Raw genomic sequence first — 27,574 nt, forward strand, 5'->3', positions numbered from 1 at the left:
CTACAGGTAAAGAAGGAATGTTAGTTCCTCTGTGAAACACAAAAAGGGGCTACTGTCATGTTTTCTCTAATTAAAAAAAGGAACATGTGCTCACTGAATAAGATTTAGAAACCAAGAAAAGTATGAAGAAAAAAACGAAGATCGCCTATAGTCCCACATCCCAGGGTCATCCGTGTCAGTGCTTGGTGTATTTTCTCCAGCCTCTCAAGGCTGTATTCTGTTCAACCCAGTTCACGGTGTGGACATCGCAGGGTGTGAGGTGGCAGCACCCGGGATGTGCCTGATGCCCTGACAGGCACTGGGTAGGTGACTCTTCTCTATAACCCTGAGAACCCTCTGTGGCTGTGAGTGGGAAGACTCCTGTGTGGGCTGCTGAGCTGGCAAGGACAGAAGAGGGTTCTGGATCCAGAGCCTGGCTCCTCCTCTCCACCCCACACAGACCCTACCCGATGCCTTCATCTCGATAACCAGATCAGGAAAGGCCCATGGAGCCGAGGCGAGCCTGCAGCCACCATGGCCAGGCCTGGGAGCCCAGGGTCAGGCTGCTCCCACGGCCCAGTCATACTCAGCCGGGTCCCCATTCCGTGGGGGGCATGAGGGGTGCCCAGAGGGAGCAGCATGTTGCCCGGGAGACACCTGGGTGCTGGAGAGAGTAAGAGGTGCAGCTCACACATGGAAAGCCCCCACAATTTCTGGATGTTTTTACAAGGACACCAAGAAACAGCATTTGGTGTCTGGCCATAGAGGATTCTATCCCTCTGTTCCAGCAACACCAGCTTCTACAAGGGCTCCAAGCGCCTCTGCAGAGGTGGCAATGAGGCCTAGTGAGTAGAATACACACCGCGGCTCCCTCCCCAGTACCCATCCCCTCCCTTCTTCCTCATGAGGTGGATCAGGGTGGCCACGCGGCCAGTCACAGGGCTCTCAGCCAGGGTCCCTGCTGGCTGAGGCGGCCACTGTTCTCCCCAGCCACTCTAATGAGCCAGGGAGAGTGAACTGGGCAAGACCCTGGGAACACAGGCCAGGGTGAGCTTCATAAGGTCAAGGCAGCTGGCCTCTGCCTTTTGCACTCTGTCCTTGTCTTCCTTCCTGCTGGGAGGCACAGAAGCCATCTGGAGGCTGTGAGGGTGGAGACAAAGGCCACATAAGCCCAGGATGGCCAGGAGCCAATGGGAGCCTGGGGCGGGGCTCCGTCTGCTGCTTCCCTCTAAGCTGCCCATGGGGTGAGGACTCCTGGGGGACAAGGCACTACAGCCTGCTTTCTGTTTCCTGCAGACCGATTAGTCTTATGGAAGCAGACAAGTGAGCAAAAAAATGGGGGGGGGACCCCAGAACTGCCACGGACAAGAAGCCATGGCAGAGACACACTCCCACCTATTTGTTAAACAACCACATCCTGGTGGCTGCCTCTGTGCTTGGGCCTCGTGGACTCTGGGCATGGTGCTGTGAATGAAGACAAACATGACCACACAGTCTATGGTGGGGACCACAGACAACAAGAAATAAGCTACACACACCGAGAAACACTAAGAAACAGCAGTGCGAGTGAGCGTGTGACAGATCAGGTGGCCAGGGAGAGCCCTGGCAAGGAGGAGACATCTGAGATGAGCCCTGGAGGAGATGCAGGAGTGAGGTACAAGGCACGGCTGTCTGAGAAGAGGGAATGCATGACGCGGCCTATGGTGGGAGCAGCCCAGGAGGGCACCTTCAAAAGTGAAACTGATGGGATGTGCTGAGAATCATCCGTGGGAAGTGCAAGCAGGACCCCAGCATGGCCACAGCACAGCAAGCGAGGGGAAGAGAGAGGATGGAAGTCAGGTGGGAAGGGGGCTTGCAGGTCACAGAAACAAGCCCACCTTCGAGTCTGTAGGGAGGCTCTGATTCCCCCCTGGCTTGCGCCAACTGCAAGTGGAGAAGGGGAAGATGCCTGGGGGTGGGGAGCAGGAGGCCAGGCCAGGGGGCAGCAGCTGGGATGCTGGGACTTGTCAGATCCTGGATAAACCTCAAAGGTGAAGGTGATGGGATGTGCTGAGAGTCATCTGTGGGATGTGCCGAGAGTCATCTGTGGGATGTGCATAAGAGGGAGTCAAAGATGTCTGAGCAGAGAGAAGGACCTCGCTGGCATCTACAGTGAAGGGAAGGGCCATGCTGGCATCTACAGTGAAGGGAAGGGCCATGCTGGCATCTACAGTGAAGGGAGGGGCCTCGCTGGCATCTACAGTGAAGGGGACCTCGCTGACATCTACAGTAAAGGGAGGGGCCACACTGGCATCAACAGTGATGGTGGCCAGGGAGAGACCAGTGTAGCGGTGTCTGGAGCTGAGGTTGGACCCATTAGTTGGGGCTGCTAATCAGTTCACCATGCGGGCTGTGGGCCAAGCCACTGAAGGGATGCACCTGGACTAGGAGTGACTGGGCTGGCTAAGCAGTGGAGCTGGCCAGAGTGCCCAGGCAGGGAGGAGGAGTCCTGGGGCATGCCAGTACTGAGAAGGCCCTGAGCTCAAGAAGGCCCCTTCATTCTGGAGGATGAAAGGGCTACAAAAATTACAAAGGTCTTAAGTCCCTGGGAAAAGCAGTTAGGCTCCCACAACAGCTGCTTTCAAGACCCAGAGCTCTGAAGGAGGCTGTGAGCAGCTTTCCCTGAGCTGATCTGTTCTCCTACCATCTGGGACCCGTTAGTGATATCCGTACTCCATCTGCCCTGCCCCCAGGGGTCAACCAACCCACTCCTATCTGAGGACCCACTCCTATCTAAGGACCAGACAGGGAGGCCAGAGGTTCAAGGGCACCTGGACTAAGGAAGTGGAGCGGAGAGAGACGGATCTGGGCTCCAGAGCCCCAGACACAATGTGAGGGCTGACACGTGGTCAGGAGCACCCCCAGTGCCCTGTGAAATGGGAACGGCTACAGCCCCTACTCTTTTTCTTTTCTTTTTTTTTTTTTTTTTTTTTTGAGACGGAGTTTCGCTCTTGTTGCCCAGGCTGGAGTGCAATGGTGTGATTCACTGCAACCTCCGCCTCCTGGGTTCAAGCGATTCTCCTGCCTCAGCCTCCTAAGTAGCTGGGATTACAGGCACATGCCACCACACCTGGCTAATTTTGTATATTTAGTAGAGACAGGGTTTCTCTATATTGGTCAGGCTGGTCTCGAACTCCCGACCTCAGGTGATCCACCCGCCTTGGCCTCCCAAAGTGCTGGGATTACAGGCGTGAGCCACTGCGCCTGGCTGAGCAGCCCCTATTCTTAAGGCCCACCGAGGTCTGAGGCTGAAGCAGCATGTGGAAAGGAATCCTGACCATAGCAGCACTGTGTCCTGACAGTCACAATTTGTGGTGAAACCAGGGCTTCCAGAAGACCCTGAGAGGAGGGCACACTTGTCCTCTTCTGGGAAGTGGAGAGTCCCACCAAGAGATAGTATGTAGGCAGGTGTGTGCAGGCAGGTGGGCACCTGGGCCCACACAGGAGTGAGTGTGGCTAAGACTTCCCAGGATCGGGTCCCTCCTGAGCCCAGAGGAGGACAGCCTCAGGGTGTGGGGGAAACTGCAACAGTCAGCCTAGACCCCAGCGCCTGGGTTCGATGGACAGGAGAGTAATATACATATAATGCCCTGCTTAAGTTGGGCACACAGCAGGACCAGAGCAAGTTATCAGTTACTAGTGCAGCCCACATGCATTTATTTTGGGTCATGAATTTTAAGTATCATACAAGGATCACGAATCTTTCCCCTCTCAGTGAAATGAAGGTCCCAGATCCCTGTAAGGAGATCAGGCTCCCCCACTGTCCCCACGCTGAGATGCAAACAGCAAGTGTGACATCTCTTCATCTCCTGGGCACTATGGGACCTGGACAGGTCAGGTCCTTGTGGAGGCAGAGACAGGGAGTGAGGACCTGAATGACCACGTGCTGCTGGGGCCAGTGCCAGGTGTGAGTGTGAGTGGGTGGAGAAGCCTGACACAGGCCAAGGGACCTGAGGCCAGCTGAGCCACTGGAGATGGCAGGAGTAGGAAGTGCAAGCTGGACTCCAAAAGACCCCAAATGAAACAGTAATTTGGTTTGAATAAAAATCCCTTTAAGATACCTGTCCCAATTTTGCTTAAAATAAAAAAAAAGGAAGTGGGGTAAAAAGCAGGAAGAACCCATACTTCCTGCCAAGACCAGCTATTGAGTAGGAGCAGGAGCCACCAGACATAAGAAAGACATCTCGGACAGGCGCGGTGGCTTACGCCTGTAATCCCAGCACTTTGGGAGGCCGAGGCGGGCGGATCACAAGGTCAGGAGTTCGAGACCAGCCTGGCCAACATGGTGAAACCCCATCTCTACTAAAAATACAAAAATTAGCTGGGTGTGGTGGTGCATGCTTGTAATCCCAGCTACTTGGGAGGCTGAGGCAGAAGAATCGCTTGAACCCAGGAGGCGGAGGTTGCAGTGAGCCGAGATTGCACCATTGCATTCCAGCCTGGCAACAGAGCGAGACTCAGTCACACACACACACACACAAAAGCAACAACAAAAAGTCCCAGCTACTGGGTCAGGAGGCCGAGGCAGGAGGATCACTTGAGCCCAGGAATTTGACGTCAGCCTGGGCAACATAGCAAGACTGTCTTCAGAAAAAAAAAAAAAAAGAAAGAAAAAAGAAAAAAAATAAAGACCTCCTTCTCTCTGGGAAAATATACAGCAGTCCTCTTCAACTGTCAGTTTTATTTAAATGAACAATGCCCAGTATAGAAACAAAAACTTTCAAACAGTGAAGAAAAAAGATAAAAAGAAAGTGACCCAAGATGACTCAAATATAAGAACAGACCAGATAAGGATATAAAAATAATTACAATAAATAAGCTCAAAGACTTATAAGAAATAATGGAAAGAATGCATGAAAGTAAGAGAATCTCAGCAGCAGAAAATGCAAACTAGAAAAAAGAATTAAATGGCCAGGGGTGGTGGCTCATGCCTGTAATCCCAGCACTCTGGGAGGCTGAGGCAGGCGCATCACCTGCGGTCAGGAGTCCAAGACCAGCCCGGCCAACATGGTGAAACCCTGTCTGTACAAAAATACAAATATTAGCCAGGCATGATGGCCGGTGCCTGTAATCCCACTTACTTGGGAGGCTGAGGTGGGAGAATCACTTGAACCCAGGAGGTGGAGGTTGCAGTGAGCCAAGATTATGCCACTGCACTCCTGCCTGGGCAACAGAGTGAGACCCCATCTCAAAAAAAAAAAAAAAAAAAAAAAAGAATTAACTAGAAATCCTAGATCTGGATTTCTTTTTCTTATTTTTAAATTAAATTTAATATTTATTTATTTTTTGTTTTGTTTTCTAGATCTGAGAATTGTATCTGAAATAAAAAACATATAAGATGGTTTTACAGCAGAATGAATAAAGCAGAAGAAAAGAACAGTGAACTGGTATATAGGTTAAAAAAAAATAAACCAAATGAAAGAGAAAAACCCTGAAAAACTGAAAAAGACTACAGAGAATGTCGATGATCTATGGGACAATACCAAGTCACTAATATATGTGTACCTGGAATCCCAAAAGGAGAAGAGAGAATGAAGTAAAAAAAAAAAAACTAAAAAAATATTGACCTTAAGAGCCTAGGAAGTAAAAAAAAAAAAAAGAAAAAGAAATGACAAACAAATATTGACCTCAAGATTTCCAAGTTTGATGAAAATCCTAAATCCCTAAAATTAAGAAGCTCAATGAATTCCAACAGAATACAATGAAAATCACACACAGTCAAACGACTAAAAATGAAAGATAAATAGAAACATCCAACAAGTAGTCAAAAGAAAAACAATAACATATACAGTCATCCTTGGTATCCTCAGGGGAACTGGTTCCGGGATGTGGAACCCATGGATAAGGAGGGCCGGCTGTACTGAGAAACAAAAAGACTGTTGACTTCTCTCCAGAAACAATGCAAGCTAATAGACAATAGAAGATAATATCTGAAATGCTAAAAACAATAAAACAAAAAACTATCAACCTAGAATCCTGGGCCTAGAAAAAATAATCCATATGCATCAAAGATGAAGGTGAACTAAGATGAGAGAATTCATTTCCAGCAGATCTGCATTACTGGAACTGTTAAAGAAAATTACTTGGCAGTGGAGATCACGGGAAGACTGTAAAAGTGTGAGTGATGAAAAACATTTGGATAAATTATAATGCTGTAACAAAGCCTCATCTTAATTTCTTTGAAAGACTTTTGACTTTTTTTGAACAGAAACATTATAAGGTCTAATGCATACAGTAGTAAAATATGAAAACAGGACACAAGGAATTAGAGGGAGAAATTGGGTGTCATAATGGCAGTGGGTATCCATAATGGCAATGGTATACAGCTGTCTCTGCAGAATCCTCTCCCTGGCAAGAACTATAACTGCTGTGGCCACTCCAGTTGTCATTTACCAACAGCTCACTAGGATGCAGGTGCTCTTGTTATGATGCCTACCATGCAGGTGAGGAGCCCCGCCCAGAAATCAGAGCCCTGCAGGCTGAAGCGTGACTTCCACAGGCCCTTCTGCATATATTTGATGGGAGCAGGCTGGTCAGGCTGAGAACCCAGCACTCCCCTGACTTCACAGGTGTCCCCCTGACTAGATAACCTCCCCCAGGCGCCCACTGGACCAAAATGTTTCCTAAGAGCGCTGAATGGTGTGATTGATACAAACCCCATGAGGTTATGAAATATCAGGCAAATATCATCACTGCCACCGCCACCAGCCTGGAACATTTTAATTCCATTTTTGGAAATATTCCAATTTTCCTGAGGGAACAAGAAAATCAAAATCCCCCTTTCTGACCACTCATTTCAACTGATCCTAAGAAACACAGAAAACATGTCAAATTCCCTGCTACCCTGACAGTTAATAGGATCTTTGAAAAATAAAATTGTTCTTAAGCGTTTATCTAATCAGCTGAAAGGTGAGTATAAACTTCCTTGTGGGCCCCCCGCAGTAGCAACTCCAGAAATATGGATGCAGGGAAAGGGGGCTGATCCCAAGATTAGGTCAAGAAAAACGTTCCCGTGGACAAACACAACTGCTCCTAATCAGATTCAAAGTTAACAGGTGTTCAAAAAGCTGGATTTTTCCAATTTCAGTAGGGAAATGGCTCCCCCTACCGAGGTTTTGGGAGATAACGGCTTCTGGGCCTCAGTGGGATGCTGTTAACATATATTCTATTTTCTGTGACTGTTAGGTATAATAATAGACTCTATAAGGAGACTGAGGCTTGAGAAGGTGAGGGGCTTGCCCAGTGTCTCCATGCTTGGTGGTGGCAGCACCAGGGAAGGCTCTTCCCATCTCTTATCCCATCCCATCCTCAGTGCCAACCCGAGGTCAGGATCCTACCGGCACTTCCACTCCATCCTTGCCGGCCAGCAGCCATTCCCAGCAGGCCAGGGCCGTCTCCATGCCATGCTCATTGAACATCCGGAGGGGACCCCAGCACAGATGATGAAGGAGCTGCGGGTCACAATCTGGAACCGAACACACGTCAGTCAGAGGCCTCCAACAATGGCTGAACCCCAAAACAGCTTCCCTAGGCCAACAAGAATTGACCAGCTGGGGCCAACGATGGCCTTTTATTGACCTTCCACTCATGACAGATACTCCTCTACTGTGGGAGCTCCTGCTCCTTCTCCGGCCCGTACTCCAGCTGGCTATGGGTCATCAAGGGCAGCATTCATTTAGAAACAAGCTCAGAATTCCACAGTGCTTCCGTGAGTTACCTTTGCTGCTAATGAGCATTGCGGTCAGCTTGAACATGGCCTGTGTGTAGTGCTGAGGATGACTGCGGTCTAAAGCTGAATGTAGATCCTGGACCATCATTTTGTTCAGGTCAGACATCTGGCCTGTGGTGCCTGAGAACCGAATCATTCCATACACCTGCAAAAACATTCTCATCAGCAACTAAGCATATAATCCAGGCAATGTGGGTGAGGTTTTGGAAACCACCAGACCACACTTGTGGTGGCACTGGTGGGTGCCTCACTGCCCCCAAGTGGAGCTCATGCATGCAGAGAGACAGGCTCATTTCAATGATGCTACTACTGATCACAGCTTTTTTTAAAAGAACAGCTCCTCTAGAAATGCATGTTGGCAGTGCCACCACTGCAGATGTTCCCCAAGGGTGGGAACCTTGTCCCTCACCATTGTACCCAGAAGTGAGCCTGGGGTCTGACCCACGGTGGGACTGCATGAATGTGAGCTGGATAAATACATTTCCTCAAACTCAATTAATGACTCAAACAACAATATCAGCCTCCTTATTATTTTTTGAGAGAGGGAGTCTCACTCTGATGCTCAGGTTGGAGTGCAGTGGCATGATCTTGACTCAGTGCAACCTCCGCCTCCTGGGTTCAAGTGATCCTCCCACCTCAGCCTCCCAAGTAGCTGGATTACAGGCATGCGCCACCATGCCTGGCTAATTTTTGTATTTTAGTAGAGACAGGGTTTCACCATGTTGGCCAGGCTGGTCTCGAACTCCTGACCTCAAGTAATCCACCCACCTTGGCCTCCCAAAGTGCTGGGATTACAGGTGTGAGCGGCCACACCCAGCCCTCCTTACTATTATTAATAATTTTTTCTTTGAGACAGAGTCTTGCTCTGTTGCCCAGGCTGGAGTGCAGTGGTGCGATCATAGTTCACTGCATCCTCGAACTCCTGGGCTCAGGTGATCCTCCTGTCTCGGCCTCCCAAAGTGCTGGGATTACTGGCATGAGCCACCGTGCTTGGCCAACCTATCTATTTTTAAAGACAAATATAACTTTTTTTTCCAGAGAAAAGAACATACAAGTGACAGAGTGCTAAGAAGGAGTGAACTCCCACTCAGACCAGGCCACTGATAGACTTTCAGAGTCGCCAGGGAGCTTAGAAATGGTATAGACTAGGCTGGGCGCGGTGGCTCACACCTGTAATCCCAGCAGTTTGGGAGGCTGAGGAGGGCAGATCATGAGGTCAGATCAAGACCATCCTGGCTAACACAGTGAAACCCCGTCTCCACTAAAAATACAAAAAATTAGCTGGGCGTGGTGGTGGGTGCCTGTAGTCCCAGCTACTTGGGAGGCTGAGGCAGGAGAATGGCGTGAACCTGGGAAGTGGAGCTTGCAGTGAGCCAAGATTGTGCCACTGCACTCCAGCCTGGGTGACAGAGCGAGACTCCGTCTCAAAACCAAAACCAAAACAAACAAACAAACAAAAAGAAATGGTGTAGATTAGCTTCTGAGTTTATGGAGCAGGAAATGGAGGCCCAGAGATGTGATAGCACTGGTCAGGCTGGAATAAACTGTGGTGTGGTGGGTGAAAGCCCATGATGTGGAGTTGGAAGATGTGGTTCCAGATCCCACTCCACTTGTGCGACTTTGGCAAATTACTTAATCTTGGGAACCTCCATTTATCTATAAAACTGGAATAATAATACATACATCTTACCAAGTGCCCAAGAGCCTATGGCATGTAAATGTTTGTTACTGCTTTAAAAAAAAGCCAAAAAAATTAAAAACCTTGATTCAGTGTAGCCAGAGTGTACATAGAGTTACCCTCTTGTGGAAAAAATAAGTAACTGTCATAAACACTCTGGAATGTGCCAAGAATCCTCCTAAAATGTGCCCTTTAAATCCTCCTAAAATATGTTAATTCTCCATCACCTGGACCCTTTGTTCATTTTCCACTAGGAAGCAGCCAACAGGTATCAAAACAAGAGGACACTTTAAAGGACCTAGTGTGCAAGGACAAGAGAAGTACCTCGCCTGCGTAGCGGTTGCGCAAATTCAGGGATGCCATGAAGTTGGAGTAGTCTTTCTTCACACAGGCCGGGCGCTCGGTCAGCTGAGTTGCCTACAGACAAATAACCATTATTTTAGACTATGGCAGCACTATCCTTTTCTCGTGTTTACCATGGCTAAGCCTAAACCCAATTAAGAAGTCACACTCGGATCTGGGGGTTACTATTAATAAAAATCTTCACTGCTGGCAAGTTAATAAAGCAAAATATTTTAGAATACCCAGCAGTTTGATATGTTCCGTAAGAAATTAAAAAAAAAGTCTCTGGAAGGCAGTTTCTGCTACTGGTAAATAGGCCTTTGCAAGAGAAAGAATCACTAGATTGTGAGAGTAATTGTCACCTGTGATGGAAACGCCATGAAAGCATTCACAGCCATCTCCTTGAGAGTTGTGCGTGCAGCTTATAAATGTCACTTACAGACCGTAAAGGGGCTGAAGGGGAGAGCCAAGGCCAGCAGGCTCTTAAACATCTGCTGGCTGCTCTTCAGTCTAATGGGAAGAGACAGAAAAGGGTACACCTTGAATACAAAGGCAACCCACAGAATGGGAGAAAAATATTTGAAAACTACCGCCTGCCCACTCAACCCCTCCAGCCACTCTCTCTGCTTCAGCCTCAGCCTCTCAGCCCCAGGGCCTCAGTGACCTGGCTTCCTAACCCAGGCTGGCTGCTGTGCCACACCTTTCAGTTCCTGTTCATCCACGGTCACTGCAGAGTACAGCATGCATTGAAAAGGACCTCCTTTCGCATTTCCCTTTAGCATCAGTACTAACGGGGAAAGTGAGCTTCTCAACTGTTTTGAGTTCAGAGGGATTTTTTTTGAGGGGACATGGTGTGGAGAAAGAGGACCAGGAGAAGAAAATATAGATGATGGGGAACATCAAAATACAAACAAGAACAAAAATACATGATTTTTCTCATGAAATTATTAAACTGGTTTATTTAAAAAAACAGATCATGTAAAATTGCTTTACATTTTCTGGAAACAATGTGGTCTTTGGCACCAAGCAGGACTGAGTTAGAGCTTGGCTCCGACACTAATCAGCTGTGAGACCCTGGGAAGTCAATGTCTCTGAGCCTCAATATGCTCATCTGTAAAGTGGGCGTAAGAGTGGCCCTCTCACAATGTTGTTACAGGTTCAATGTAATGACACACACAATGCCCTGGCATGGCAAACAGCACTTGGTGGGCAGTGCAGGCCAGCTCCCTCCCTTCCACCATCACTCCTGACTGCCCAATGCGATCTCGGCTCACTGCAGCCTCCGCCTCCCTGGTTCAAGTGATTCTCCTGCCTCAGCCTCTTGAGTAGCTGGGATTACAGGTGTGTGTCACCATGCCTGGCTAATTCTTATATTTTTAGTAGAGATGGGGTTTCATCAAAAAAAAAAAAAAAAAAAAAATAATTTTTTTTTTTTTTTTTTGAGATGGAGTCTCGCTATGTTGCCCAGGCTGGAGTGCAGTGGCACGATCTCGGCTCACTGCAAGCTCCGCCTCCTGAGTTCGCGCCATTCTCCTGCCTCAGCCTCCCGAATAGCTGGAACTACAGGCACCCGCCACCACGCCCGGCTAATTTTTTGTATTTTTAGTAGAGACAGGGTTTCACCGTGTTGGCCAGGATGGTCTCAATCTCCTGACCTCGTGATCTGCCTGCCTTGGCCTCCCAAAGTGCCGGGATTACAGGCGTGAGCCACCGTGCCTGGCCGCAGAATTAATTTTCAAAGATTAAAAAAAATAAGTTAGAGAAAACCTAACTTACATCAAATTTTCTGGGGAAAAAGAACAAAATATTTTAGGCAAAACAGATCTTTCACAAGACAGCTGGCTAGAGTCTAGAAAAGGCTTACAAATGGGAACACATATTCTATTTTATGTAATAAAGCTTTGCTCCTACCACCTCCAAAAAGGAAAAGGCTTATGACTGTCATAAACACAGTCTATGAGTTCCGCCTCTGGCCTCTGTGGCCACCCAGTGGCAGAGACGTCCAGGTCAGGGCACTGATACCTGGTGCCCCATCAGAGTAGGAGGCCCGGGGCGGGCGGCCCTGCAGGTGCAAGCTGGACCCAGCTCAACCATGTTTGCTAGACTGGTGTCTTTAGAGATAGTGCAGTGACCTCGAGGGAAGTGCCCTGATAGCAAAATGAGGCGAGAAGACACCAGCCTTCTCTGGCACAGCCTCAGGCACCACAAAGGCCAGAGGACACTCAGGCCCCTCTCTCCTGCTGGTATCCCAAGGGAGGCCTGTCACCCTTCCTCCTGGGTGCTCAGCCTCTGCACCTCCACATATCCCATCCCACACTCCATTTGGAGAGAGTTGGGAAGCACACATGGCCAGGCTCCAGATTCACATTAACCAACAGAATCTCTGTGACCAGCCCCAGTCACATGGCCAGGTGGAACTGCCTGCTTTAATCCTATTTAACTCTTAGCTCTAATTTAACTCAGAAAGTATTGCTGTGTGAACCCTCTGTCCTCTAGATTAATCTCTGGCAGAACAAGAAGCTGAAGGCATTCACATGCGGTTCAGCACCTGCAGAAAACAGAACTGTTCAGGAGTCCAGTATACGCTCCAGATAAGTGCAACTGTGGCATCGTGCTGCCCGTGTCCAGTGGAGCTCTGTTTCCATCCTCTCAGATGGGGACATTCAAATCAAAATCTGATCATTGACGTATCAAGCACTGATCCCCATAAATCCATAAATTTAAAAAAAAAAAAGCACAATAAGGAAACACTCATTTCAATGGCCACCTCTTCTTTGGGCCAAGGTGCGGCTTGCACCACTACCATTGTCAACAGACATCCACAGCATCCTGCATGTACTCATGTGCGTCATGAAAAGTGATAGCTGAGCTCTAGGCCTTCCCCTGCACTGTGGCTCCTATGGTCTAAGGGGTCACTGCTCTTCAGAAGGCTCGCACATACCCCGAGAGTTGTGTTCTGCTTATTGTAGCCAGCAAAGTGAAGGATGCTCTCAGTGGCCATGGCCAGCCCCGTGTGCTGGGACAGTCCTGACACCCAGTTCTGATGTTTGTTCAGATATTCCTGAAATAGGAAAAACACATGGGGTTTCAGTTATTTATCTGATTTTTTTAGAGGCAGGGTCTCGCTCTGTCACCCAGGCTGGAGTGTGGTGGCACGATCGTGGCTCACTGCAGCCTCGACCTCTTAGACTCAAGCCATCCTCCCGCCTTAGCTTCCCAAGTAGCTGGGACTATAGGGGCACGCCACTATGCCTGGCTAATTTTGTAATTTTTTTTGTAGAGATGGTGTCTCACTATATTGCTCAAGCTGGCTTGAATTCCTGGGCTCAAGTGATCCTCCCGCCTCAGCATCCCAAAATGTCAGGATTACAGGCATGAGCCACTATGTCTGGCCTTGCTATTTAATTTAAAGGAGAAAATAAAACTTTATAAATTAACGTGTGGGCAAATGGACCAAACACTGGGTTTCTGTCCTGAGTCTGCCCCTCCCTAACTAGCTGTGGGGCTGTCAGTAAGTCAAAGCCCCTCTCTGACCAGCTACTGCTCATTTGACTGAGGACGAGGCCAATTCCCTGAGCGGCTGTCATGCAGTCACTGCGGTGTTGCACCGTCAATGGGGGAGGGCCATTTATTCTTTCAGCACATCCTTGCTAAGCATCTGCTGTGGTAGCCACCAAGCAAATAAGCTACAAAGCCTTGGCCTTGCGGTCAACAGGCAGGCTGCGTGGTGTGGAGCCTCGGTTCTTTACTGCAGCATACCGGCAGCCTGGTGTGGGAGAACTGGACAGCAGGAACGAAGAACAACACCTGTGTCCACCTGGCCACCCAGTGGGAGAAGGGTGCTGGGCAATGGGATACCTGGCAGAGCCCAGAGGTGTGAGGGAGGCCTCCTGCTCTGGGGACCACAGGGGGCTCAGCCTGCAGGAGTACCAAGGACAAGGGTCTCAAGGGTGGGGGCAAGCCTAGGCCAGATGCGGGCCAGGCGAGAATGGCCTCCAGGGTCACGCAAAGGTGTTTACAGGCGTGAACTAACTAATTCCCTTAAGAAGAATGTACAGGAGTATGTACATGCAGATTGTCTCAATGGTTTTAGGGGGCTCCTGGAGCTCCAGAAACCCATCCTTGGACACCATGGCGATGAAGAGTGACTAATGATCAAGTTTAAAAGGGAAGTACACTGACCAGATATCCTATTAAAACCAGACTACTCTGGTGGGTGGAGGAGAGGGCAGGTTTGCGGAAGGCTGAGGCTGGGCATGGAGGGTGGGGAATAAGTGCACTGCAGGCGAAGTGAAAGGGCAGGCCTGGGGCACGCCAAGGGGACACCTAGTGGAAAAATCAAGACCACTTCAAGCCTTTTCATTTTCCATTTCCTTCTTAGGCCAGACCTGCGTGAGACAGTAAAAAGCTCTATCAGCTGCTTTTTTTGTCCACTTAAACTTTCTAGGCATTAGAGGGGGCCTCCTCTCTTCAGACGACAGACAGCCTTGGGACCTGAGGCCCTTTTGCTGTAAATGAACAAAGGGAAATCGTTTCTTGCCACTGCATTTCCACACAGCTCTCAGAGCTCTTGGAGCTGGCTGCTCTATCCTTCCAGGACTCCACAACCAGAAACACTTTTGAACCTGTTTCATCTTTAAAGTGCTGCCAAGGTAAACCTCACAAGAGTTCCTCTCAGCACACCCACTCTCTGCTAACACAGATTCCTTCCAGAGGTATTTTTCTCATCTTTGATTCCTTTTAAGGCAATTCTTTCCTCTCACACCCTGTGGCATTACATGGTTTACCTCGTGGCCATCTGAGTTTCCAAGCCAGTGTTTTTATCTGAAAGACTCCCATGCACCTACATGTGCAGCTTTTATGTGGAGCTTTAATGGGACACAAGTCCCCAACTCTGCCTCTGCTCCACCAGCCTTGGTCAGACCCCCGCCTTTGGGCATAGGTGCCAGCAATGCACTTGGCCCTTAGAGATGCTGCCATCTGGCAGCCTCTCACATCCACCACAAAAGCCCTTGCTCTCGTGAGCAGCCCCCAAGTCCTGCCACAGACCTGGGACCTCACCTGGTGTGAGCCATCAGATGCCCTCCTTGTGCCCTGGCCAGCACTTGCCCCACAGGCCCTCCTAACACAGAGCAGCCTCTGAGGCATCTATTATTCTCAGGCCCTAGACTGATGTTTCCAGTCTCCATTCACACTAGTGCTATTTGGATTTTGAGTTCTCCATGTCTCTGTAAAGCTTTCTGGGGAGCTTGAAGGAGCTTATGGAGATTACCTTTTGATGGTTTCAAGAAAGTACCTGCAGGTGGGACTTGGTGACGGTAGGCGCCCACTTCATGGCCTCCTGCAGGATCATCCCACAGCGTGCAGCGAAGTCCTTCACAATGCTCTGGAAGAGGGTGAAGCTGCTTCTCAACAACCCGAGGTTGGTTCATCTGAGCTGCCGTAGTGACTGTCATGGGCTGAACTGTGTCTCCCCAAATCCCTATGCTGTGCCTTAACTGGTACCAGTACCTCAGAGTGGAACTCATTTGGAGACAGGGCTTTAAAGAGGTGATTCAATTAAAAGGCTGATAGGGTAGGTCCTGATCCAATCTGGACAGTATCCTTCCTTACGTGTGTGGAGAAGAAATCTGGACACACAGAAATACTGGGGCAGGGAGGAGGGTGTGCACAGAGGGAAGAACACGTAAAGACACAGGGAGAAGGCTGCCATTCACAAGCCAAGGAGACAGGTCTCCATAGAAACCAGCTCTGCCAACACTTTGATTTTACACTTCGGCCCTCAGAACTGTGACAATCAATGTCTGTCCTTTCAAGCTGCCCCGCCTGTTGTCTTTTGCTACAGAAGCCCAAGAGACTAGCACAGCCACTAAGTTTGAAGCTCAAGGCCCCTGGGGCCAGGAAGCCCACACACACTATGATCTGTAATTCCTGCACAGGTTTGTGGCAGAATCTACATGAATAATGTCACAGGGACAGTGTGCAACTTGTGTCCTGGGTCTCGGACTGGACGGAAGGGCAGGCTCTGGGTGGCAAAATCCTCTTCGGTGCCACACCACTCTGTGGGAAACTCCCCATTGACAGCTGGTCTGGAAGGGAGGTCCAGAGGTAGGACATGACTCAGCCCAGGCTGAAGGAGCTGTGAGCTGAGTTTCAGTCTTGCCACAGTGAGGGCTCTGAGACCGAGTTGGGGAGAGGAGAGACCCAGTACATCCTCCTCTTTTGGAGTGATTTATTCTGCCAGTTTTCCCATTGGATAGCACAAGTCAAAGGCATGATCCCCTATCACCACAATAACAAAATGTCAGTGCACCTCAGAGAAGTGAAGTCCACCTGAAAATCATGCTTGTGCGATGCAGACTCCAGAGGCTATAAACTGGCTGGTAGCTGAAGACCTCTTTGGCAGCTAAACTGAGAACACAGCTGAGTCAACATGGCTGAGGTGGGAGAGCTGGGCTTGGAAGATAGAGCAACCTAGGGGCAGCCAGCTGCCCTTGCACATGGTGGGGCCTGGCAATGGCTTGGTCTCCTCACTGGGGGATGGGGCCAGTACCACTCACACCTCAAATTGCTGGGGACTGGGTGAGCTCATGCAGGTTGACCACCTCGTGGACATACTCAGGGAACTGTGGTAAAGATGGCCCTTAATGCAGGGGATTGTGTCGGGCCTACCTCACGGGCTTCGTATGTGTCAGGAACCGTGATCCGGTAGGGGGCGTCGGGGATGTCATAGTAAGGCTGGTCCTTGTGAATATCCTGCAAGCACAGCAAGACTCCCTCTTCCAAACTGCCTTCCCCAAGTTGCCACTAGCAAGCACATGGGCCACCCCTTCCCACCACCTGTCTGTCTGTGACAGGCCTCCATACTTGATGCAACTTACTGCAAAACACCAGGTGGATTTGGGCCCCCTCACCCCCAACTCAACACCTGTAGCATTAATTACGTTCAGGCTTATTGTCAGAGAAGCATGCCACAACACAGGGCGGACAGGGCCGGCGGGGTGGTGGTAGTGCTGGTGGTGTTTGGGCCCTAGGTCTCCTGGGGACACTCACAGCGCTCAGTGACAGTGACAGGGTCTGCAGGATGTCCAGCATGGTCTTCAGCACAGTCCCGCTCCAGAGCAAGTGGGGAAACCTGCACCAAGAGCCAGCTCTCAGGACCAAGAGACAAACCTCCAAGGAAGGTCTGCTTCTAGGAGCCCCCTCAGCTGCCAGCCCGAGCCCATACTGCTTCAGGCCAGCTGAAGGAGGAGGTCAGGAGGCCTTTGCAGCAGGATGCCTGGCCTCCTCAGGCTCACTGCAGTAAGGTGAGCAGTGCCTGGTCAGAAAGGCTCCCCAGGCCCCTGACAGCCCCACTTCTTAGGACCAGACACGTCCCAAGTGACCTGCTATAAACCTGACACCAACTGCCTTGGTTATGCACTGGCTAGGACACTCCTCACTTCCCAAAGCAATCCTCTAAGTTTCTGAACAGGGTTCTCCATTATTTCTCACATAATGGAGAAAACAACAGTATCTACCTGACACCCTGGGGTAAGACAGACCATGGGCTCTGATGGCCCCAGGGCTGAAGGAGAGGTGTCTCTGCACAGCTGTGACCCACCAGTGGCCCACTGCTCAGGAGGCCCAGCTCAGATACACGCTGACTCATTCTTGTGACCCCTGGCTGGCTCCTGACCACCTTTGATGGCGCTGCTGCCTGGACCAGGCACACAGCATCTGTGACAGGCTCCAGAACCGCTGGATACCTCTGGGGAACTGCAGGCAGCCTCCGTGTGGGTGTTTTGCTGCCTCTGGCCTTCTCACCTTGGAGAAGCTGGTCCAGCCCACCTGTGAGAGTTCTCATCAGTGTGGGGACATGTCCCAGCAAGGTCTGTTTTGGCTCCCAGAACGAAGAGTGTACAGCACAGAAGGGTCTGTGTGGGCTTTTGTTCCTGAGAAGCCCAAAGATACTGATTTTACCAGGGGACCTCTGGCTGGGCCCTGGGCTAGAAGATGGTGCACCAGGTCATGCCAGAGTGGGTGGAATTGAGAGACACAGGGATGTGGCACCCAGCAAACGTGCTGTAAGTAACATCAATAGCTCAGAATGAACAGAAGTTTCTGGACCAAAATTCAGACTCTGCAGGAAACTCACGGACATTGGAGGGAGGCTGCATCACCCTTAGGAGTTTTCATTCTGACTCCATTTTTTCCTAGGCTAATAATATAAGGATGATTTTTCCCAGCATTTGAAATCACAGAAGTTTATATACATACACACAAAACATTAGCAGGAAAATGAGCTTACTTATCCACCAGACCAGATAGATACTTGTCTGCCACCCTCCTTATCCTCTTGTGGATGTGGTTGAAGTTCACCAACAGGAACTGAGCGTGCCGCTCCAGCTCCTCCTCGTTCTCCTTGGTCTTGGCCTAGAGATGCAAAAGAAACAGGTACCGCAGTGCCCCAGATGCCTCCAGCATACAGACACGCATTCATGCTGGAGAGGCTTACTTTATCCGCCATCATGTTCAGGAAGGCATCAAATACTTTGTCCGCGACTGCAATCACACACTGCATCATCCCTGAAACGAGAAGGTTTCCACGGATAAGGTGCAGGAACAGAGAGAGAATCCTAGCAACTTTCAATCATTTTCTTTTGAAATGATTTTAGACTTACAGAGAGTGGCAAAGACAGCACAGAGCTCCCACATACCCTTCACCTAGCTTCCCTGGATTTTAACATCTGCAGTAACCAGGCTGATGTGTCAAAACTGAGTCAGATATTAATATAATCCTATTACCTAAACTTCAGACCTTGTCTGGATTTCCCAGGTCTCCCACACATGCCCCTCTTCTGTTCCAGCATCCAACCCAGGACACCAGGTGGCATTTAATCTCTGTGTCTCCTACTCCCCTCCAATATGTGGTGACTCCTCAGTCTGTCAATGTCTTTTGTGACTTTGACACTTTTGAAGAACAGTTATTTTGTTGAATGTCCCCTAATTTAGGTTTGTCTGATGCTTGCCCACGATTAGACTAGGGTTACAGGATTTGAGGGAGAACTCCATAGAGTGGATGTGCCCTTTCTTTTTTTCTCTTTTTTTTTGAGATCGAGTCTCGCTCTGTTGCCCAGGCTGGAGTGCTGTGGCGCGATCTTGGCTCACTGCAACCTCTGCCTCCTGGGTTCACGCCATTCTCCTGCCTCAGCCTCCCCAGCAGCTGAGACTACAGGCGCCTGCCACCACGCCCGGCTAATTTTTTGTATTTTTAGTAGAGACGGGGTTTCACCACATGGGCCAGGATGGTCTTGATCTCCTGACATCGTGATTCGCCCGCCTCGGCCTCCCAAAGTGCTGGGATTACAGGCATGAGCCACCGTGTCCGGCCCGGATGTGCTCTTTCTGCATCACATAAGGGGTATGTGATAACAGTATCTCTTATTACTGGGTGAACCTAACCTTGACCACTTGGTTTGTGTTACCGTTTTTCCCTTTTTCTATTTTTTTTTTTTTGAGACAGGGTCTCACTTTGTTGCCCAGGCTGGAGTACAATGTTGAGATCATAGCTCAGCTGCAACTTTGAACTCCCAGGCTCAAGGGATCCTCCCACCTCAGCCTCCCTGGTGGCTGGGATTACAGATGTACAACACCATGCTCAGCTAATTTATTATTTTTTGTAGAGACTGGGAGTCTCACTATGTAGCCCAGGCTGGTCTTGAACTCCTGGGTCAAGCAATCCTTCTGCCTCGGCCTCCTAAAGTGCTAGGATTACAGGCATGAGCCACTATGCCCAGTCCCCTTTCTCTATTCTTTAGAAGCAAGTCACTAAGGACAGCCCACATTCAGAGCTAAGGAATTAAATGCTACCTCCTGAAGGAAATTTGTGGATGAGAATTACAGCCACCACAGCGATTGATATTTTGGGGAAGATACTTTGAAGTTATGCAGAGATCATGTCTCTCTTTTAAGATTTTGCCCCTTCACTTTGGCATCCATGAGTGAATTCTGCCTGCAGTAGTTACTGTGGTTGTCATAGGAATTTTCTATTTCCCTCATTCTTTCTACTTTTTAAAAAATGTTGGCCAGGTATGGTGGCTCACGCCCATAATCCCAGCACTCTGAGAGGCTGAGGTGGGTGGATCACGAGGTCAGGAGTTCGAGACCAGCCTGACCAACAGGGTGAAACCCCGTCTTTACTAAAAATACAAAAATTAGCCAGGCATGGTAGCATGCCACTGTAATCCCAGCTACTCGGGAGGCTGAGGCAGGAGAATCGCTGGACCCCAGGAGGCAGAAGTTGCAGTGAGCCAAGATCATGCCACTGCACTCCAGCCTGGGTGACAGAGCGAGACTCCGTCTCAAAACAAAACAAAACAAAAATTTATTTTTTAGGGACAGGGTATCGCTTTGTTGCCTAGGCTGGTCTTGAACTCCTGGGCTCAAGCAATCCTCCTGGCTTGACCTCCCATAATGATAGGATTACAGGCATGAGCCACCGTGCCCAGTCCCTTCTATTTTTATTCATAGTAACTGGAATTCTGTAAGGAAGGTTCAGCCTTTTTCCCCATTTTTTATTTATTCAATAGTCTAATCATTACAGAACCGTGGATGTTTATTCGTTGGGTTATAATCCAATACTATTTATTCTGTTCAAATCATTCCAGCTTTGGCCACTCGGAGCTCTTTCAGATTGGCTCCTGTGTCATTTGGACAGGCCCCATGTCTTGTCTTTTCTTTTTCTTTCTTGGCGTATCCTTACTTTCTGGTGCAACAAGGTGCCCCAGGCTCATCCTGTACCGGCCTCCCCAGAATCAACCATTTCTCCATGGAGCCCTGGTTCCTTTTATTGGAGAATACTACTTAGAAACCAAGATCTGAGCACCGGATATGCTCATTGTTACAGAGGTGCCAAGTAGGCTGTAAAAGGCAACAGAATGGGCCGGGCACAGTGGCTCATGCCTGTAATCCCAGCACCTTGGGAGGCTGAGGCAGATGGATCACTTGAGGTCAGGAGTTTGAGACCAGCCTGGCCAACATGGTGAAACCCCATCTCTACTAAAAATACAAAAATTAGCTGGGTGTGGTGGTGCACACCTGTAATTCCAGCTACTTGGGAGGCTGGGGCATGAGAATCACTTGAGCCTGGGAGGTAGAGGTTGCAGGGAGCTGAGATTGTGCCACTGCACTCTAGGCTGGGTGACAGAGCGAGACACTGTATCAAAAAAAAAAGAAAAGAAAAGAAAAAGAAAAAAAGCAACAGAACACAGTGATCATCACAGTGCAGATCAGATGAAGAAACTGTAATAAAATGCCAGTTCACACTCCATAATGCTGTTTCTCTATCCAGTGTTTTTAATTTGCATGACTACATGCCGGGTCTGCCCTCTGCCTCCAGGCAGAGAGACAAGGCAGGTGCTATCAGCTTTGCACCTCACGCCAAGCATGGAGCCTGAGACATAAAGAGACCTTTCATAGCTATCTGTTATGAGGGTAAGCGGGACCTCAGCAATTTGAAAAGTTATCAGTGTGACCCGGACAGATGCTCAAGGGTAGTGAGAGGCTGCTTTCTTAAGAGGCTGGGTTGGGTGGGTGAAATCTTATTTTGGGCCATGTGTTTAGTATAATAGTTTTTTTTTTTTTTTTTTTAACTTTTTGAGACGGAGTTTCGCTCGTCGCCCAGGCTGGAGCGCAGTGGCGCAATCTCAGCTCACTGCAACCTCCGATGGGTTGCATTCCCAGATTCAAGCAATTCTCCTGTCTCAGCCTCCCGAGTAGGTGGGATTACAGGCATGCGCCACCACGCAGGGCTAATTTTGTATTTTTAGTAGAAATGGGGTTTCTCCATGTTGGTCAGGCTGGTCTCAAACTCCTGACCTCAAGTGATCCACCCGCCTTGGCCTCCCAAAGTGCTGGGATTACAGGCGTGAGCCACCGCGCCTGGCCTAGTAGTTTTTTCATATAGTTCTTTGGAAACTGAAACTGTAAATTCCTGATAATCAGATAGTCATCAGATGCCAATCAATATCATGTAGTAGCATCTAAGGAGATTAAAAAAAAAATTTTTTTTGAGGCACAGTCTTGCTCTGTTGCCCAGGCTGGAGCGCAGTGGTGTGATCTTGGCTCACTCCAACCTCTGCCTCCCAGGTTCAAGTGATTCTCCTACCTCAGCTTCCCAAGTAGCTGGGATTACAGTCACCTGCCACCACACCCAGCTAATTTTTATATTTTTAGTAGAGACGAGGTTTCATCATGTTGGCTAGGCTGGTCTCAAACTCCTGACCTCAAGTGATCCACCCGCCTCGGCTCCCAAAGTGCTGAGATTACAGGTGTGAGCTACCACACCCGGCCCTAAGGAAAGTAAGATTTTTACTTTAAAAAGGCCACTCTCCTCTCAACCCCTTAGTTTAGCTCTGGATTACTGGTGAACTGACTCACAGGATGGTGGGCAGGTGAGCAGCAGGCTCCTGCCCTCACGTTCCTGTGCAGCTGAGAACATACAGAGGCTCGTCTTATGCCTGCAGAGAGGAGGCAGAAGTCCCCACTTTAGTGGGGCTGCTAGATATTTCATATACCCTCTCCTCCTGGTAGGTTCTGAAAATTCAAGAATAATATATGTCTCCAAAGACATTTCCTTCTTATCTTTCATGTTTTAGAGGAAAAATATCAGAGGGATGTAAATTCAATAGCTGTACATTACTGGTTAAGTGCCACGCTCAGAACAAAAATAATCAGTTTGAAACCATGTGGAAGAGTACAATGTACTGCAAAAATGAAAATCGCTTTATTTTGAATTAAGGTGAGGAGGAACAATCAGTCCCCCGGAACAATTTAATGTCCTCTGATGTCACAGGAACAGAAAAACAGCTCAGAGAGAAGGGTGAATGAGACATCTCACTTCAGAAAGGGATCTGATTCGGTTTATGAATATTCTCTAGAAGGCTGGCAAAATCTGCTAGGTTCTCCTTCTTCCTTTTTTTTTTTTGAGATGGAGTCTCACTCTGTCTCCCAGGCTGGAGTGTGTGGTGTGATCTCAGCTCACTGCAACCTCTGCCTCCCAGGTTCAAGTGATTCTCCTGCCTCAGCCTCCCAAGTAGCCGGGACTACAGGCGCACGCCACCGCACCTGGCTAATTTTTGTATTTTTAGTAGAGATGGGGGTTTCACCATGTTGGCCAGGCTGGTCTCAAACTCCTGACATCAAGTGATCCACCCACTTCAGCCTCCCAGAGTGCTGGGATTACAGGCGTGAGCTACCGCACCCAGCCTTTTTCTTCCTTTTTTTGTCTCCTCAGGTCTTGTCTGAATAACGTGCTAGGTGCTTAATTCTCCTAGAGGTTGGCAGTTTCAATTTTGTTCTTGCTTAGTCTCTCTCCTAGAACCAAAGAATTGCAGGGTGGGCCAATTGTCTAGCACAAGCTTTTCCAATCCGCAGTCCATATGCAGCCCAGGATGGCTTTGAATGCGGCCCAACACAACACAAATTCGTAAACTTAAACATTATGAGATTCTGCGCCGGGCGCGGTGGCTCACGCTTGTAATCCCAGCACTTTGGGAGGCCAAGGCGGGCGGATCACGAGGTCAGGAGATCGAGACCATTCTGGCTAACACAGTGAAACCCCGTCTCTACTAAAAGTACAAAAAATTAGCCGGGCGTGGTGGCGGGCACCTGTAGTCCCAGCTACTTGGGAGGCTGAGGCAGGAGAATGGCATGAACCTGGGAGGCGGAGCTTGCAGTGAGCTGAGATTGCTTCACTGCACTCCAGCTTGGGCGACAGAGCGAGACTCCATCTCAAAAAAAAAAAAAAATTATGAGATTCTGTGTCTTAAATGTCTTAAAACATTATAGGATTTTTTTGTGTGATTTTTTCTTTCTTTTTTTTTGCTCATTAGCTATTGTGAGTGTTAGTGTGTTTTACATGTGGCCCAAGACAATTCTTTTTCTTCCAATGTGGCTCAGGGAAGCCAAAAAATTGGACACCCCTGGTCTAGCACAAAACTTAGCACAAAATCTGCTGCTACACGGACAAATGCAAGATGGATGGATGAGGGGAACAGATCAATGAACAGTTCAGCCAGAGCTTGACAGCACCTCTCTTATAGCCCCAAGTGGTCCTGGGGCATGTGTGTGAGACTCTCTGAGTGTGGCCCCCACCCCGCCCTGTGTCTGACATCCCCTCTGGAAGAGGCTTCTCTGTAGAAACTGCCTGCCTGCACCTTCCATCCCTGGCCTCAAATGGGCTCCTTGCTCACTCTAATCCTCCCCCTACTGCCAGCAGGGGGAGCTTCCAAAACCCTCACAGTCTTTCCTTGCCAACTCCACTGGCTCCCAGCTGCAAAAATAAATTCATGCACCTGACTTCCTGACTGTTGTACAGCAGTGTGAAGTGCTCCGCAAAGGACTTACTATAAGAGTCTTACTTGAAGCAGTATCTCAGAGCCCCTGGGGCATTTTTTTGTTTGTTTTTTAAGAGACAGGGTCACCTAGGCTGTCACCTATGCTGGAGTGCAGTGGTGCGATCCTGGCTCACTTCAACCTTGAACTGGGCTCAAGGGATTCCTCTGCCTCAGCCTCCAGACTAGCTAGGACGACAGGCATGTTCCACCATGCCCAGATAATTATATTTTTTGTACAGATGGGGTATTGCTATGTAGCCCAGGCTGGTCTTAAACTCCTGGCCTCAAGTAATCCACTTGGCTTGGCCTCCCAAAGTATTGAGATCACAGGCGTAAGCCACTGCGCCTGGCCTGGGGTGATTTTTAAAAAACATTTCTTGAAGCATTGGTTTTTCTTTTTCTTTTCTTTTTTTTTTTTGAGACAGAGTCTCTCTGTCACCCAGGCTGGAGTGCTGAGGCATGATCTCGGCTCACCTCAACCTCCGCCTCCCAGGTTCAAGCAATTCTCCTGCCTCAGCCTCCCGAGCAGCTGGGACTACAGGCGAGCACCACCGCGCTCGGCTTATTTATTTACTTATTTATTTATTTTTGAGACAGAGTCTCACTCTGTCACCCAGGCTGGAGTACAGTTGCGCGATCTCCACTCACTGCAAGCTTCACCTCCCGGGTTCACGCCATTCTCCTGCCTCAGCCTCCCGAGTAGCTGGGACTACAGGCGCCCGCCACCACGCCTGGCTAATTTTTTGTATTTTTAGTAGAGATGGGGTTTCACTATGTTAGCCAGGATGGTCTTGATCTCCTGACCTTGTGATCGGCCCGCCTCAGCCTCTCAAAGTGCTGGTATTATAGGCGTGAGCCACCACGCCCAGCCAATTTTTTTCTTTTTAGTAGAGACGGGGTTTCACCATGTTGGCCAGGCTGGTCTCGAACTCCTGACCTCAGGTGATCCACCCGCCTCAGCCTCCCAAAGTGCTGGGATTACAGCTGTGAGCCACTGTGCCCAGCCTGATTTTTCAACAAAAGAAAAAATGGTACAAGAAGTATCGGAAATAATTTCTCCATAAGCAAGAACAAGTTGATAGATTCACCAACCTATCAACGGCTTCTGGTGCGGAAAGGACTACACACTGCTAGTTGTACTTCATTAATACTAAATTTGTCAATCTCAAGAATTTATCAATAAGCATGCCTCAAAGAATTTATTCATACAGTTAATCAAAATTTGTGGATTCTCCCCAATTCCTTTGCATATTTAAACATGATTTCATCATAATTACAAAAATAATCAAATTATTCTAAGCATTTAATTACAACTTAGGTCTAACATTTCAGCATATTTTAAATTTCTGATTTTAAACACCTTATAAATCAGACTTCTTAGTGCCCTTACACTAAAACTGGCCAAAAAGTGCTTATACACAGCATTTAACTTTTTCCTTTGTTGTCTCTATTTTAATATCTCTTTTTATTGGCTAAATACATTTTTGTAAAACTAATATTAGCCTTTTGCAATTTTAAAAAATTGAGGTATAATTTGCATATAATAAAATCCACAGCTCTTATATGCTCAATTCCATGACTTAACAACTGTACACACTCACGCGACCACTACCCAAACAATCTAGAGGACACTTCCATCAATCCAGAGGGTCTCCTGGTACCCTTCCCAGTTTCCATCTCTCCTTTTTATTCTTATGTTAGCTTTGTCTTCATAGGGTTTTGATAATTGTAACATTTCTATGCCTTCCTACAGTTTCCCCCATTTCTCTGTCTTCCTAGGAGTTGGTTTTCTGGGCTAGGGCTGGTAACAGCTGAGGCCCTCTGTGCACTCAGGGTCTGATGACAAGTTGCATCCGGAATGCAGTGGCATGATCACAGCTCATTGTAACCTTGAACTCCTGGGCTCAAGCAATCCTCCCACTCAGTCTCCCAAGTAACTTGGGACTACAGGCACGAGCTACTGTGTTTCCTGCTCCTGACGTTTAAAAACCATGACTGCTCTCTGGCAACAGCAAGATGCTGCAGGTCCATCAGTGACCATCAGAGGAGCCCTAGTCCCTCTAGATGAGTGCTGGAGCACACTTGAGCATAGATAGTGGGCTAGAATGACCATCCTTCTGTTCGGGGCCCTTGCACCAGTGGCAGAACCATTGAGGCGTATATTTGAAGGCTATATGTTTTATACTGATCTTTCTCATGCAGTATTTAACTTCATAAAACATTTTCTACATGTAGACAGAAAAGAGGAAGTAGTACTCCTTTTTATCCTATTAAAGGTCAATTCATCATGAAAGCACTGTAATAATGAGCTTACCAGATTTGTCTTTCTGAATAGCTTTATCCTCAAAGTAGCAGAACATTACCTGGAAGCGATCAGGATCTGTTGAACGCAGTACCCTAAGAAGAAAACAGCTTTAAATACATTTTGAAAAATCTGGGCCCTCCCTACAACAGAATTGACACTGCCCATAAGTGGTAAGGATGTGAAGAACATTTGCCCTCTGCCATTCATAAGGGCGCACACTGACGTGGACTTTTTGGAGGGTGATGTGCACCATCTATTATACATTCCCATATTTTTCACTCCAGCAGCGCCACCATTAGGATATATCTTGAGGGTTACATGTGCAAAGATTCTCCTAACAGCACTGACTGCATTATCCAAAATGGAAAGACTCTGAATGCCCATCAATAGAAGACTGGGCAGATAAGCCAAAGTATACCCATTCGATGACACATCATGCAGCCACCAAATGAGAGGTAGCTCTCTATGTGTGCTGTTACAAAAAAAGTCCGAGACATACTACCAACAGAAAAAAGCAAGGTGCAGGGAACACATGTCCAGCATGATCCCACTGACAGGTTTCCTAAAGGCCTGTCTTTGCATGTGCATGTGTAGGCTATGCATGCTTGCCTATGTACAGAAAATTTCTAGAGGAAAATTAAGAGGCCATTAACAGTAGGATAGTAGAAATGAGGTATTCACATCTACAAAGGTGACACCTGTATTTTTTCATCTTTAGTATCTTCTGTATTATTCCAGTGTTTTCTCTTCTCTTTTTTGTTTTATGCATCCTGTACATTTTTCTTTTATGGTAAAAAGTATCTTTAACCTCAGGCGGAAAGGGAGAAAAAGGAAAAAGCGCATGCACTTGTCCCATGGGTGCTGTGAAGGGCTGTTCAGAGTTCCAGGGGCTCCACTAAGGCAGCAGTGGCTCGGCAGGCCATGTCTTTTGGCCTCTGCACCAGCCTGTCAAGAGTTAAGCCTCAGGAGGGCAGGCCAGGTGGCTTTCAGCACACGCATTTGAGTGTGCACGTGCACACACCTTTAACTTGATTTCCCAAATTCTCCACTTTGTGGTTTTAAAGTTCTCTCAATACCCAGTGGCTGGGAACCTGAGCCAGGTTCCTGAATAAAGGCTTTGAAGT

The 27,574-nt window shown here is 48.5% G+C and overlaps 1 protein-coding gene across 2 annotated transcripts in view; it reads right to left on the bottom strand.

The window, feature by feature from the left end:
- The window catches only part of PI4KA (phosphatidylinositol 4-kinase alpha), a 147,403-nt gene that overhangs the window by 26,774 nt on the left and 93,055 nt on the right, over positions 1–27,574 (bottom strand). For both annotated transcript variants that reach the window (XM_003281433.4, XM_030815901.1), the window contains exons 23-32: positions 26,460–26,542; positions 18,265–18,335; positions 18,058–18,182; positions 16,821–16,902; positions 16,440–16,523; positions 15,064–15,153; positions 12,709–12,828; positions 9,750–9,842; positions 7,736–7,892; positions 7,356–7,483 (exon numbers count right to left, since the gene is read on the bottom strand). In XM_003281433.4, the coding sequence (XP_003281481.2) occupies positions 7,356–7,483; positions 7,736–7,892; positions 9,750–9,842; positions 12,709–12,828; positions 15,064–15,153; positions 16,440–16,523; positions 16,821–16,902; positions 18,058–18,182; positions 18,265–18,335; positions 26,460–26,542 (1,033 nt within the window). The remainder of the gene's footprint in view (positions 1–7,355; positions 7,484–7,735; positions 7,893–9,749; positions 9,843–12,708; positions 12,829–15,063; positions 15,154–16,439; positions 16,524–16,820; positions 16,903–18,057; positions 18,183–18,264; positions 18,336–26,459; positions 26,543–27,574) is intronic.

The sequence above is a fragment of the Nomascus leucogenys genome, chromosome 7b, assembly GCF_006542625.1.
Source record: "Nomascus leucogenys isolate Asia chromosome 7b, Asia_NLE_v1, whole genome shotgun sequence".
Taxonomy (NCBI): domain Eukaryota; kingdom Metazoa; phylum Chordata; class Mammalia; order Primates; family Hylobatidae; genus Nomascus; species Nomascus leucogenys.